Source organism: Saimiri boliviensis, chromosome 13 (genome assembly GCF_048565385.1).
Source record: "Saimiri boliviensis isolate mSaiBol1 chromosome 13, mSaiBol1.pri, whole genome shotgun sequence".
In the NCBI taxonomy this organism is placed as follows: domain Eukaryota; kingdom Metazoa; phylum Chordata; class Mammalia; order Primates; family Cebidae; genus Saimiri; species Saimiri boliviensis.
In genome coordinates, this window is record NC_133461.1 from 204,733 (window position 1) to 219,791 (window position 15,059).

Genomic DNA, 15,059 nt, shown 5'->3' on the forward strand with positions numbered 1-15,059 from the left:
GCCACTTTGTAGGATGTGGGCAGATGTGAGCAATGACTTCCACATGGCTCTGGAATGCAGGGAATTCATTCTGTTCTGGCTGACAGTGCCATCTGTTGAAAGGGCTACTGGTAAGTCAGTTTGGGCATGAAACTTCCATTGAGAGTAAAGATATTACTGCATCAAAAAGGCACAAGAGGCTGGGCGTGGTGGCTCAGTCCTGTAATACTAGAACTTTGGGAGGCTGAGGTAGGAGAACCACTTGAACCTGGGAGGCAGAGGTTGCAGTGAGCCAAGATCATGCCATTGCACTCCAGCTTGGGCAACAAGAACAAAACTCCATCTCAAAAAATAAAAATTAAAAAAAAAAAAGGCAGAAGAGACCTCTTTGAGGACAGGAAGAGTAAAGGGTAAAAAGAAGGGATGCCTTTACACGAGAATCAGGTAATGACAAAGCATAAGTACTTTACTGTGCCATTTCCTTATTTCAATCGAATATCAGTTCTTCTCCTGCCTCATCCAGAAAATATATTAGAATGCACTGCAAATGCAACAGCCTGCTAGTTCAGATGTTACAGTGATGCTTTCCTATTACCCAACAGAATCATCTTAGAGAATATTTTCTTAGGACATATGTATAAGTAACAAATGTTCAATTATAAAAGAGCCAGCTGGGTGCGGTGGATCACGCCTTTAATCCCAGCACTTTGGGAGGCTGAGGCGGGTGGATCACAAGGTCAGGAGATCAAGATCACCCTGGCCAACATGGTGAAACCCCGTCTCTATTAAAAATACAAAAAAAATTAGCTTGGTGTGGTGGTGCATGCCTGTAGTCTCAGCTACTCAGGAGGCTGAGGCAGGAGACTTGCTTGAACCCAGGAGACGGAGATTGCAGTGAGCCGAGATTGCACCACTACACTACAGCCAGGGTGACAGTGCGAGACTCTGACTCCAAAAAAAAAAAAAAAAAAAAAAGAGGCTGCCCTCATTTTCTTTTCAACAGTGTCTCACTGTGGAGAGCAGTACCATAATCACAGCTCACTACATTCTTGACCTTCCAGTCTCAAGCAATCCTCCCACCTCAGCCTCCCCAGTGTCAAACTCCTGGGCTCAACCAATCTGCCCCTCTTGGCTTTCCAAAGTGTTAGGATGACAGGCATGAGACACTGCACCCAGTCAGGATATACATTTTACTGGGTTCACAACACATTTCCTTTTTGCTACTGATGGCTCACTTATTGGATAGGTTATTAGAAGCTGTGATTTGAGGAAGATTTAACCCCTACTCATTCCTATTTTCTCTCTCATCTTCTGTCTGAAACCAGTTGGCCCCTTAAAGGCTCCCATGACCCTCTGGTTGTGTGAAAAGGCAGGCTATCAGGCCAGCACCTGTGGAGTCTTTTCTCTCTCTCTTCTTTTCTCTTTCTCTCTCTTTCTTCTTTTCCTTTCCCTCCCTTGCTTCCTTCTTTTTTCTTAGATGAGGTCTCTCGTTGTCACCCAGGCTGGAGTGCAGTGGCACAATCATAGCCCACTGCAGCCTCGACCTCCTGGGCTCAAGCAATTCTCCCACCTTTGTCTCCTGAGTAGCTGGGACTACATGTGTGCCCCAGCATGTCCAGCTAATTTTTTTATTTGTTTGAGAAACTGAGTTTCACCATGTTGCCTAGGCTACTCTCAAACTCCTGGCCTCAAGCAATCCTCCCACCTCAGCCTCCCAATGTGTTGGGATTACAGGTGTGAGCCACTGTGTCAGGCAGGAGAGGCTGTGTGTGTGTGTGTGTGTGTGTGTGTGTTTTCTTCAATCTTGCTGCTGTACCATGTAAAAACCTTTCCAGCTGAAGGCTCAGTTAATTTTTTTTGGTCTATACCCGACTCAACTAAGACCTCAAAGCCCTAACAAATTCTGTTCAAGTCTCAGCTGGAAACTCAAGCTCCACATGCAACAGCCAGCTTTCCCACCCTTTCCTCCTGTTTTTGCCTGCATACCAAGCCAATCAAGAACTGTGGAGCAGCCGATTATTAAGATAAAGGAGAAGCACCACTCAAACTTCCATGTGGATGTGAATCACCTGCGGATCTTGTTCAAGTGCAGATTCTGATTCAGTGGGTTTGGGGTGGGATGTTGCTAACAAGCACCAGGTGGAAAAGATTTTGGGCCTTACACCACACTCTGAGCCATAGGCATTGACAAAATGATCTCACTCTCATCGATCTGGTCCAGAAGCCAAGTCTACAGCTACTTCTGCAGCCTTTCAGCCTTTCCTTCAAAAGGTTTCTTCCCACTCCAAAACCCGGAGATTGCTGCGTGGACCCCACTCCCACCTTCATTGCCTACAATACTGTTCATTACTCCACATTGTCCTTTGCCTCTCCATTTCTCAAAATGTGTGAGTTGGAGCTTACCCTCAGGATGTTATTGAGCCTTTTCTAACCACAAAACAATGCTGCCGTCTGTAATGAGCAACTTGCAGTCAGCATTGAGCCTGTGACTTTTCTCAAGTCCAAAGATCCGTATTCAGTTTAGGAAATTCCTCTTGAAAGAATGTCAGCATCTGTGTCCACAGTCTGCTTGCCAAGTGTGTGTCTCTTGGCATTTTTTGTCTGCTTGCTTACTGCACACTTGCCGTGTTTTTGAACTCTGTTTACATATCCGGTCCTCTGACCAGCCCAGTGTTTCTGTAAAAGGCAGTGATTATAACTCAGTGCCTTTGTAATGGTACTCCCTGGCACTAAGTCCCACCATGTAACAGGGTAAATACTTAACAAAACTAAAGGAAAATCAGATTTCTATGAAAGCAATTTGTATTAAAAGCTTTAGAGGTGTGTACTTTGTGGCCTAGCAGTTCTAATTTTAAAAGTTAATCTAAAACATCAAATATAAGAAATTTAAAAACACAGTATGATATAAAAGCTAAACATTGGAAACATCTTAAATATCCAACAATAATGAAATGATTATAAATTATGCTTATATTCGTATAAGCACCTTTTAGAAAATATCTAAGAACATTTAATATGGCCAAGTGTAGTGGCTCACACCTGTAATCCCAGCACTTTGGGAGGAAGAGGTGGGAGAATTGCTTGAGGCCAGGAGTTGAGACAAGCGGGACAACATAGAGACCCCCCATCTTCACACACACACACAAAATTAGTCTGTGTCATGGCACAAACCTGTGGTCTTGCTACTCAAGAGGCTGAGGTGGGAGGATGGGTTGAGCCCAGAATTTTGAGGTTGCAGTGAGCTATGATTGCGGCATTGCACTCCAGCATGGGCAATATAGCAAGAGCCTGTTTTTAGAGGGAAAGAAAGTTCATTATATAGCATAAGCTGAAAAGAGCAGGTTGTAAAGCTAAATAAACAGCATTATCACAATTTTGTAAAATATAGAAATATATATGCAGAAAAATAAGTGAAAATAAAATACACCAAAGGTTAATATAATTCATTGCTGAATTGCATGGCTGCAGGTACTTTTCACAGTTTTTTCACTTATTTGTATTCTGCAGGTTTCTTTTGAAATGAATTTATGATGAGATTTATAATTACATAACTTGTAAATTGCAATTCATAGTATGCTTTACAATGATCCCTTTAAAAAACGGTCGTGTCTCCCGCACTTCATCACAAATTCGTCAGGGCAAGGACTGCATCTTTGGTTTCAGACGCCTCTTGATCGATAACTGCTCAGTGATGCTGCTAGCCATTGATTCCTTGTCGTGACACGTTCTCTTCTTCCAGCTGCCTTAGACAAAAAGTCTCCTCGCACATCGCGCACGTCCACAGGGCCTTCTGATGGTCTCCCCGGGACAGGCTGTCTGACACAGCCCTCTAAGCCCTTATTTTCACTTTTCATTTTCCGAGACGGAGTCTGGCTCTGCCTTCCAGGCCGGCGTGCGGCGACGCGACCTCGGCTCCCCGCAGCCTCCGCCTCCCGGGTCCCGGCGGTTCTCCGGTCTCAGCCTCCCTACACCACCACACCCGGCTAACTTGTACTTTTAGTAGACACGGGGTTTCGCCGTATTATCCAGGCTGCCCTAAGCCCGTTTGATAAAACCTTTCTCCCAGGCCGTCAACAACTTGACGTTAGTACTGACAGGTGATGCCTTTGGGTCTCCAGCGGTTCTCGTCAGCATTCTTCTCCCGAACGTTACCCAAAACAACCGCAAGGCTCAGCCCCTCTCCTAGGTCGCTCAGTGGAGCGGATCCAAACGAGCCGCCCCGGGCTGGCCGCGAGGCTTCTTTCCTCGGGCTCCGGGACTGTGGAGAAAAGAGCGCGCACCTACCGGCCGGGCTCCGCGGAGCAGCCGCGTGGGGGCGGGGCGGGGCGGGGCCTCCGGGCGCGGGGCGGGGCGCGTGGAGGCGGGGCGGGGCGCGGGGAGGCGGGGCGGGGCGCGGGGAGGCGGGGCGGGGCGCGTGGGGGCGGGGCGGGGCGCCGGGAGGCGGGGCGGGGCGCGTGGGGGCGGGGCGGGGCGCCGGGAGGCGGGGCGGGGCGCGGGGAGGCGGGGCGGGGCGCCGGGAGGCGGGGCGGGGCGCGTGGGGGCGGGGCGGCGCGCGCCGGCGTCCCCGGCGCTCCTCCCGCGCGCGGCCCCTGGAGTCCCCGAGGCGCGCGGCCAGCCCAGCTCGGCCCGCAGCACCGGGAGCAGCCCGGCGGCCGAGCGAGCAGGGGCCGGGCCGGGGCCTGGGGGCGCCGCCCCCGGGAGTCTCTGCGGCCCCTGAGGAGCGAGGGCGACGGCGAGGCTGACCGGGGCCGAAACCATGAACCGGAGTTTTCACAAGTCTCAGACCTTGCGATTCTACGACTGCAGCGCGGTGGAAGTCAAGAGCAAGGTGAGCCCCCCGCGCCCCGACTCCTGGCTAATGAATGGGGCGCCCCGCGGAGGCGACTGGCACCGGCGGCAACTTTCGAGTTCGGCCGCCGCGCGCCGCTCTGCCGGACGCGCACCGGGACCCCGGCCGTCCTTCCCGCCCCCCGCGCGGACACAAAGCCCGGCGGCCGCGGCGCTCGGGGGGCCGAGGGCCGTCGACAGACCGTGCAGGCTCTGGACCCGCGCCGCGGGAGCTGCTCTTTTGTTCCACGAGCGAGAGGCGACCGGGGCGCGCCGCACACTGGAGGGGCGGGTGGCCTTTCCGGGGCGAATGGAGGACCAGGGGCTGCTCGCATTCGGGGCCGTGGAGGGGCCTGTGGGGGCCCGGGCCGGGGGATGGACCTGGCCGAGGCACCTTCAGTGCTGCAAAGGAGGCGCCGGCTCCGACCTGGGCGTCCCCCACCCGTTTGGTACCAAACGCCAGGCACCAGGCGCGCTCCCCGGCCCAGACCGAGGGCACCCACCGGGCTCTCGGGAGGCCCAGACCCAGACCACGCCCCCGGGCGCGTCCCCGGGCCAGACAACCCACCCCCACGGGCGCGCCCCCAACCCAGACTTCCCCACCTCTAGACGCGTCTCCGCCCCAGACCCAGACCCCTCCCGGGCGCGCCCCTGACTCAGACCCAGACCCCTCCCGGGCGCGCCCCCGACTCAGCCGCCTCCTGGGCGCGCCCCCGGCCCAGACCCGGACCCAGACCACCCTCACGGGCGTGCCCTGCCCCTCCCGCTGCCTGCGCCCGGGCGGAGCGTGCCCGAACTTGCGGGTCGCGGTGCGCGTCTGGGTAATTGGCTGATAGGATCTGGCGCTTCTGCCCTTTGCGGGGGTGGTTCCTTCGCTGTAGATGCTATTGTTTGTGAGGGTCTCCGTGGTGGACCCCGCAGGCTGAGGAGGAGCTGCAGCTCTTGGGGGATCCTGCGGCGGGGGGGCCTCCAGCCTTTCCCTGGCTACTCTCTGGGAGTTGAGCGGCCCTCTTGCCCTTTCTCTTTTTGCATCCCTGTTCCCAGAGTTGTGAGAATGGCTCCTAACAGCGGAGCGGGAGCCCTCACACCCAACTCGCCTATCTTGGGTGCAGGGCGGGTGTTCCCTTCCCGGTCTCTGGGGAGGCAAGTCTAACAGCCCCCACTCCCTGTGCTGCTCTGACCTTTGGTGTAGGATTTACAGGGTGTCCGCAGAGGATTGGGGGTTTGTGTCCCAGCAACAGGACAGCCACCTCTCCAGCCTGCTACAGTGAGTTGCAGGATTCTTCTTTACTTGCGGGTACACGGTCTTTTAATGAATCTCTGATTTATCCTAAGATCCTGTCCTTATCCTTGCCCCATGACCTCGGCCCCACACCCATCTTCTCTGGAGCACAGCAGTGCCCCCCAACTCCCCCAAATCAAGTGTGCCAACTGTGGGTTAGGTGAGGGGAAGAACCCACAAGCATGGGTGGGAGGTTACTTTAACTCAGTGGGAACACAGCTGCAGTCTAGTATAGTAGCCAGTAAGCACATATGGTATGTAATCTCATTTAACTTTTTATTTTGAGATTATTGTAGATTCACAAGCAGTTGTGAGAGAATATAGAGGTCTACGTATACTTTGCTCAGCCTCCCTGATGGTGACATCTTGTGTGACTAGCACACCGTCATATCTTGGACACAGACGTTACCGGGTCTCAGCAGCGTAAAACGCTCATTCGTGTATGCCTAGGTCTGTGCAGTTGTGTGACCACTAACACATTCAAGGTGCGGAACAGTTTCCTCCTTTCATCCTAGGGTCCTTCCTGCTGTCCTTCACAGTGACTGTTTAACCAGGGACGACTGGTTAGCATGAACGTTAAAGACTTAGTCTGGGCTCGTTAGCCCTGTGCAGAGGGTGGCTGCCTCCTCACACACACAGCTCCAGAGAATCGGAGGCCTCAACCAGGCCCAGGGTAGGTCTGGAGGACATGCACTCACCAGGTCTCGTCCTGCAGTCTGGGCTGCTAACACTACAGAGGCTGCCTCTGCCTTCCTGGGGATGTCAACTTGTCTGCTTCTGCCGGCTCCACTTGGCAAAGAAGGGGTGCTGCCTCACATGCCAAGCATTGGTTCAAGTATTTCAGCTATAAAATGGGCGTGATATCTTTTCTTCTTACCTCTCAAGATGAAATACAATGAATGCAAGAGCACTTTGAGTTAAATATTGCAGGTCAGAATTCTTTGGCATTTTAAGATATTGGGTGGGAAACTGCCTTATGTTCTCTCAGAGTTTTTGTCATTGACTATTTACCACAGTTAGTCCCCAGTGCTTAGGGACAGGATTCTGGTGTGCGTGTGTGAGGGGGCATGTGTTCTTGATCTTGACCTGGTGGCTCTTCCCCATTTTGCAGCCCCTTATGCTTCTCCAACCGTTTTTACTTTAATTACAGTGATTCATCTGTTCCTCGCCAAACCAGCAGCATGTACTTCTGGTTCTGGTCGTGGGACTACCCTTTCTCCCACTTACCTTTGACTTTTTCCTATCCTTCCACAGGACCTGCAATGGGGAGTGGGGAGCTATACAGATGTTTAGGGTGTTTCAGGTTGAGGAAAGCAAGTGTCCTTGGCCACTTTAGAAAGTAGCAGAAAGGCTGATGCTGGGATTGGGATGGGTTTGAAGGGGCAGTAAATGTAGATGAATTTTCCTATGAGGAACAGATAGCAAGCAATGTGCCACTATGAACTTAGCAATGCCTTTTAACTACATCAGTATTTCGTCAGTTCCACTGTCATCAGCATAGGCTTGAAAAATCCAAAGAAACACAGCTTATGCCCACGCAGCAGCGTGCTCAGCCCAGAGCCCTGTTCCTTCAGACTGGAGCATAGATGACCCACCCCTCATGGCCTCAGCCCAGGCTTTCTTTGGCCTGCGTGTCCCTAGTTTGTGGATTCCCCTACCTGAAATGCTTTCTCTGGGAATCTACCCTATCCTAAGGACCTTTTTAGACAGCTCCCTCTTCTGCAAAGTCATTCTGCATGCCTGTGACAGACCAGGCTTTCTCTGTCCGACCGCTTCTTGGTGTTTCTGGTTATCTTACGGCATTTGTCATGATGCTGGTGCCACAGTTATGTTTGGAGCACCAATTGTCTGTCAGGGGGAGAAGGTTTCCATCCCATTTGTGCTTCCTTATTAGATGATGTTGAGACTTTTTTGGATTCTAAACAGTGTCATCACAGGAAGTTTAGAAACAGCCAAGCACAAAGAAGTGAGAGCAAACACCATTGGTAACTCTCCTGTCCAAAGATGAGCCACTGTTAAAGCCTCCGGCCTTCTGGTCTTTTATGTGCACGTATGATGCACGCACTCTTGTGTTACAGAATTTGGGTCAAATAGGCATGTCACGGTGTAGCCAGCTTCCTCCTCCAACTTACCAGTGTTTGTATTGCAAGTGTTTTTTCATGTCATTAATATTTTTAGAAAACAAAAAATAGCCAGGCATGGTGGCTCACACCTGTAATTCCAGCATTTTGGGATGCTGAGGCGGGCAGATCACAAAGTCAGGAGATCAAGACCATCCTGGCCAACATGGTGAAACCCTGTCTCTACTAAAAATACAAAATTTAGCTGGGCATGGTGGTGCATGGCTGTAGTCTCAGCTGCTCAGGAGTAGGAGAATCGCTTGAATCTGGAGGCAGAGGTTGTAGTGAGCCGAGACTGTGCCACTGCACTCCAGGCTGGCGACAGAGGGAGACTCAGTTTCAAAAAAACAAAAAAACAAAAAATGACTGCATATTATTTCTGCTCATGTCTAAACCATGACTAACCAGTATCTTAAGTTAATTCCAATAGTTTTCCATAGTAAACAGTGCTGTAAATATCATTGTCTTTATATAAAGATTATATATAGAATATACACATAAAGTATGTGAAGACTGTTGATTATATTAAAGCAATACGAGATTCTTACTGATCTTTAGGACAAATTCCTAGAAGTGACATTACTGGGTAAAAGGTATGTACCTTTAAAAGTTTTGAATATGTATTTCTACTATTTTTATGGAAAGTTTATTTTGCCAACTTATAGCTGCTATTTCATATCTATTCATTTATCTGTCTGTTTCTCCCCATCCCTTTCTTCTTTCCTCCTCCTAGCACTGGTCATTTTCTCATTCTTTTCCAATTAGATAAGTGAAATTATACCCCATTGTTTTAATTTGTATTTCTTAAGTTATAAGTGAGTTGAAATTTTCATGTTTATTGGTCATTTGTATATTTATTTTTAACTGGTTGGTTTTGTCCCGAATCCTTTGACTTTGTTAGTTTTCTTTGGAGTTAGTAAGTTATGGGAGCTTCTTGTTCACAGTAAGTTTCCAGTCAGTGCAGATGGTGCTGAGGATGACTGGCTTTAAGAGTGCTGTGACCTTGCCTCCAGGCATTAAACTTGGGCCCTCCGGGATGACAAGGGTATGAGGAGCCTGTTGGTGGGCTGGCCGTTGGACTGGCTGGCCAGGTTCTGCGGGGAACAGCCAGGCGTGGAGTGTTTTATGTCAGTGTATCTTCTCTGAACCCCAGGATCTTATTGCCGCTGAGGCTGTTGGCCGCCATGGCGCTGCAGGAACATGCTCTTCCACCTGTGTGATGTGCGACAGCTGGTGGGATGGAGCTGAGGCCAGGCCTCCCCATTGGGTGGCTGACACTTGCCTTCTGTGGGCCAGTTGAGAACTGCCTGGACATGGTTTGACTCACCTGTATGTGTCAGCTACACCCTTTTAAGACTCCAGTTTTGTTGTATTTGTGCATGTCTGTGTTTAAACAGGTTCAGTAACTTGATTTGGGAAGTCACGTCTCGGGGAGACTTACCAGGGACCCGAGGCTGCCAATTTCTTGTAGGTCTGTGGCCTGTGAGAAGCAGAATGCTCTGATGGCCTTCTTGGGGTGGGGTGTGGAGCATCCCAGCTTGCCAGGGGGTTGAGTGCTTTCCTAGGACCCATGGCATTTCAGATAGAAGGCCCTAATTTCAGGGGAGTGAAGGAATGTCAGGAATTGGGAGATGCAGCCATGCTAGGTATCAGAAGCACTGATGTTCGTGAATCATGTCCAGAATTAGCGCAAAGGGGAGAGGCATCCTGATCTTTTCCCATAAAGGGGTCTTCATGACTTTTAGAGGCAGCAAGAAGGGAGCCTGGCATGACAGCAGCAGAACCTCCCAGGTGGTTAGACTAGTTCACCTGGCTGCTTACATGTCAAATCTACTTCCTCTGGGCAAGTTTGTACTGCACCATGACCCTGGGGAGCCGTGAGAGGTACATGCTCCTGTGTAGTCCCCAGCCTCTTCCCAACACACACCCCACAGCCCTGCTTCGATGTCCCCAGGCTGGACACTGCCTGCGTCGCAGAGGTTGGGTTCTGAGATATTAGTAACATTTACTTAATGCCCCTCCAATATATGTGTATATATGTGCCAGTCACCATTCTAAATACATTGCAATTGCAGATAGTTCACTAATGCCCATCACAATCCTGTCAGATAGGTTCCTTTATCATACCCACTATGCAAATGAAGAGGAAACTGAGCCACAGGGCACTTTACTGACCTGCTCATGGTCATAAAGCTCATAAAAGGGGTTGGAACCCAGGTAGTCTAGCTCTAAAGTCTATAATGGGTACTACCAGTTGTCCATGCCTGGTGGAAGAGGGCTCAGGCCCCTCTTAGGATCCAACAAGCCATGGAATCCAAACCAGGATACAGGTGCACACATTCCCAGCTCACCGTGCATAGGATGAGAGACCGCCTCAGCTGTCTGAATCTGGAGCTTGCAAGAAACAGCTGGGAGATTTAGTCTTGTGTTTTGTGGGGAGAAGTTTTATTTTTCTTGCATTACTGTAGAAGGTTCTTGCTGTATGGCCTCAAGGGAAGTCCTGTCATCAGTAGCTGTTCTTTCAAAATCTGATCTCATCCATGCACTTGTTTACTCATTTACTGAGCAGCTACTGTGTGCCAGGCCTAGGGCTTGTGCTGGAGTAAAAAATACAACATCCCTACCTTAAAAGCACCAGTAAAGGTTCAGTCAGGTTAGTGGGGCGATTTGGGTGGGATGGAATGTCCTTTGTCCTGATAATCAAACTGTCACCAAATCCACAGCTTCACGTGTCCTTGAAAACAGAGGTTTCCAGTGCAGCCCAGTCATCCCACCACCCAGCAAGACCGGTCAGTGTGCTGGTGCTCCCCTGAAATTGCTCTGATGGTCTTTGCATTGGCAATGGTGATGCCCATGTGAGGTGGTTTGAGACGCTAGGCCAGGTCTCCATAGCTCCCAGAAGCAGGTGGGCTACAGTCCTCACTTGTACTCATTTGGGGATCTTTAATCCTCCCCACACGTTTTTATGGGGCAAGTTCAGGACCCTAGCCACACTTCTCAACAGTGTGCTACAAGGAAGAATTCAGCATTGGAGGTGGGAAGAGCAGTGCTTTGTGTATAGCAGGACACAATCAGTGTTCCTTGGGTTGAATTCAGATGAAAAACAAGTGGGTTTTCCTGAAAGCTACTGGTTCAGAAATGGTCAATTAAGCAAATTTAGAAAATAACTGCTTTTTGAGGAAAGTGACAGCTACTTGCACTTTTGAGTCGATGCTGGAACAAGTTAGGACTTTGAGGACTACTGAGAAGGGATGATTATATTTTGCAGTGTAATAAGGACATGAGATTCGGGGGAGACGGAGAATGCTATAACTTGGATATTTGACTATCCAAACCTCACGTTGAAATTTGATCCCCAGTTTTGGAGGTACAACCTAAATGGAGGTGTTTGGGTCATGGGGGTGGATCCCTCATGAATGGCTTGGTGCCATCCTCATGGTAATGAGTGAGTTCTTGCTCTATGAGTTCTAGCAAGAGCTGGTTGTTAAGAAGAGCCTGGGTTCTCCCCCCTTGCCTTCTCTCTTGATACACAATCTCTGCATATGCTGGCTCTCCTTCACCTTCCACTGTGGTAGAAGCAGCTGGAAGTCCTCCCCAGAAGCGGATGCTGGCACCATGCTTCTTGTACAGCCTGCAGAACTGTAAGCCAAATAAGCTGCTTTTCTTTACCAATTAAAATATATTGATATGTTGATGTGCCAGTTGGCTTATTGCCAGGACATCCCTGAGAGGTGTCGGTGGCCTTGCCCTCTCCGTAAGCTAAAGGTAAGTGACACTAGTGCTGTAGCTGACGGAAGAAGGTGAGGTACTCTGGAAATTAAAAGCCCACATGGCTATTTCTGTTGTTGGCATCTCCTGAGTTTCTCACTGCTCAAAGATAGGGCGGGAGCATGCTTGTTGCCAGCTCTGTAGCTCCAGGGGTGCTTGTGCCCCTTCCTTGTAGACCAAGCTTGTCCAACCCGTGGCCTGTGTGCCACATGTGGACCAGGATGGCTTTGAATAATGTGGCCCAACACAAATTCATAAACTTTCCTAAAACTTTATGAGATTATTTTTTGTGATTTTTTTTTTCTAGCTCATCAGCTGTCATTAGTGTATTTTATGTGTGGCCCAAGACAATTCTTCTCTTCTGTTGTGACCCAGGGAAGCCAAAAGATTGGACATCCCTGTTGTAAAGCATCAACCCTACACACTTCTTGCAGAGCTGCCTGGGCACCCTCAGCTTTGTCGTCAGATACCTTTGACCCCCTTCTTCTTCCTGCTGCTCCCATGCTCTTGGGGTCTGGGGATGTGCTCTCCTGCAACCTGGCCTCTGCTCCGCCTCTCCCTTATTCTCCCTTCACATCAGTCATCCATCCCATACTTTATAGACAGAAGTAGAGGAGTCTAAGAGCATAGGGCTCCACTTCCCAGCTCCCAGTCAGAGCAGATCAGCTCTGTTTTGAGGTACATGTGTAGCAGTTTACTTGGGGAGAAGAAAGGGCTTTTGCTGCTTAAAAAGTTTGAAAAGCACTGTAGCGCAGTGTTTCAGCCTGGGCAGCCAGGCCCTCCCACGTGATCCAGCCTACATTAAACTACATGTTTGTCTGTCACCTCCCACCTACCCCCACCGCCCCTTCCCCCCAGCCTCCCACTCATTCTGTGACCTCCCAGCAAACCGATCTTTTCCTACTTTTGGCAGTGGAAGGTCAGCCCTGCCTCCCTACCTCAGGGCTCAAATCACTGCCTCTTCAGGAAGCTGTCCCACACCCCCTTAACTCAATGACAGTGTGTGCTGTGTTCAGTGAGTATGTATGTTACAGTGAAGTACACTCATCTTAATTGTACAGCTTGATGATCAAGATGTAGAACATTCCAGTGCCCAGGAAGTTTCCTTCACGCCCTTTTCTAGTGAGTAACTACCCACTAAGTAACCACTATTGGGGTCTCTATTGCCAGTTTTTTATTATTAGGCTGAGCGCTGTCTGTCTTCTCTAGTTCATCGTTATGTCTGCACAATCCATCTGTGTTGTATGTGTCAGTAGACCTTATTTTTCATGGCGGGATAGTTTTCCATTGTGTGAATGAACCGCAGCTTGTGTATGTGTCCTGCTGATGGAGGGAGGTGGGGCTGTTCCCAGCAGATGTTCTAGCCCATGTTCTCTGGTGGCCACATGCACATGCTTCTCTGCAGCACATAACACACTGTTTGACTACTGACTCAGAAACTCATGCTCATGACCTTTAGCCACCTAGGAGGATGGCTTTATTTACAAGATGGGGTTTTGTTCGGTTGCCCAGGCTGGAGTGCAGTGACACAATCACAGCCCATGGCAACCTCGACCACCTGGGTTCGAGTGATCCTCCTGTCTCAGCCTCCCGAGTAGCTGGAACTACAGGTGCACACCACCATGCCCCACCAGTACTGGCTTTCAGTGATGCATATCTGCCCTGTGGGATGATCTCAGTCATTGATCTTACCTATGACTCAGCATTGGGATTGTTCCTGGCTGCAGTGTACACAGAGACTGTGACCCCGTCTGGATTTTGGGTTGGACAGTTGTAGGTCCTGGAGGCCTTGAACCACAGCTTATTAGCTATTTGTCGATTGATCAAAATCAGAAAAGATCCTTTGTGTTACAGAATTTAAGGTCCCCATTGCTGGTATGTGAAGGACTTTAACAACCCCTCTAATTCTTTGGTTTGATTGGCCATTCTTATGTATTTCCTGGCTTTCCTGAGTTCATACCAGCTGACCAATCTCTGGGGCCCCTCTGGTGGGCCAGGTGTTGTGGGAGAAGCTGGGACCTGAGATGAAAAGAGACCTGGCACTGTGCCAGAGGTCCCAGGACATCATTGTGCTGGGGTTCTTTGTGTACAATGAAAGTTGGACAATCTTTCTTGGAAAAAGTACCTGAGCTTCACGTATGGAAGGAAGATCTCACTGCAGCTTCACTCACACGGAGTGGACACCCGCAGGGCCAAGAGCTTCCACTCCACCTTCAGCCTGGGAGGTTTGCCTGGTCTGCCCTGCTGGTAGCTCATCCCCTCTACACTTACGGAAGGGTGTTTGTGAAGCCATTGTATCTCGAGGGCTGTCAGAGCACTGTGGGAATTTCTCTGCTCCTTCTAAAAGCCTGACCGGTGAGTGGGTGCATTTATTTTCTGTCTTATCACATCAGTACACTTGTCAAAAGCTAGATTACAAATCGGTCAGTTCTGTGGTATCAGATCTCTCTTTTTGCCTTTGCGTCTGATACAGGATGGATGGTACGTGTACGCATGGGCCCTCAAGAGGCCTCTTTCTGAGGACGTGAGCTCATGTGCGAGGCCCCTGAGGTTCCCGGTTAAGGCTGTGAAAGAGGAGTTTGGGGCTGTCACAGCTGTCACTTTTAGGTGGTCAGCTGTTCTAGAGGATTTGGAAACAAAAGTAGTGTCAGCACCTGTGTCCCGTGGCTCAGGTGCCTCAATGCCTGACTTTCCACAGACAGTCCTGACCTCATCCCTTGCTGGTCGGCAATAATAAGGGGTTATTTCCTTGGGACAAAACAAACTTCTCTGTCTTCAAAGTGGTCCTTCATGACAGAGAGACGTGGCACTGACGGCCATGGCCTGTGGTCACCTTGGGCCCGTCAGCACCTATTTGGTGCAGAGATGAGAGGGAGTGCTGGCCCAGCTGCAGGGAGAAGCCCCCTGGACTCTGTGTGAGGCCTGAGGATTCCAGTCACCTGACTGTGGGATGGCACACGAGTGGTTGGTGCTGAGTGTTAAATCCTGCACCACTTCAGATGGCTTTGTTTTGTTTAAAAACTTTGCATGAATATGCTCCTTTGCCAGAGGTGGGATAGTTTGCCTGGAAGGTGACACTATGT

General features: G+C 50.1%; 1 protein-coding gene across 1 annotated transcript in view; it reads left to right on the top strand.

Annotated features, from left to right (window-relative positions):
* The first annotated feature begins 4,566 nt into the window (after positions 1-4,566).
* The window catches only part of PARD6G (par-6 family cell polarity regulator gamma), an 87,834-nt gene continuing 77,341 nt past the window's right edge, over positions 4,567-15,059 (top strand). The window contains exon 1 of the mRNA XM_039463643.2: positions 4,567-4,807. Coding sequence (XP_039319577.1) covers positions 4,736-4,807 — 72 coding nt within the window. The 5' untranslated portion in view covers positions 4,567-4,735. The remainder of the gene's footprint in view (positions 4,808-15,059) is intronic.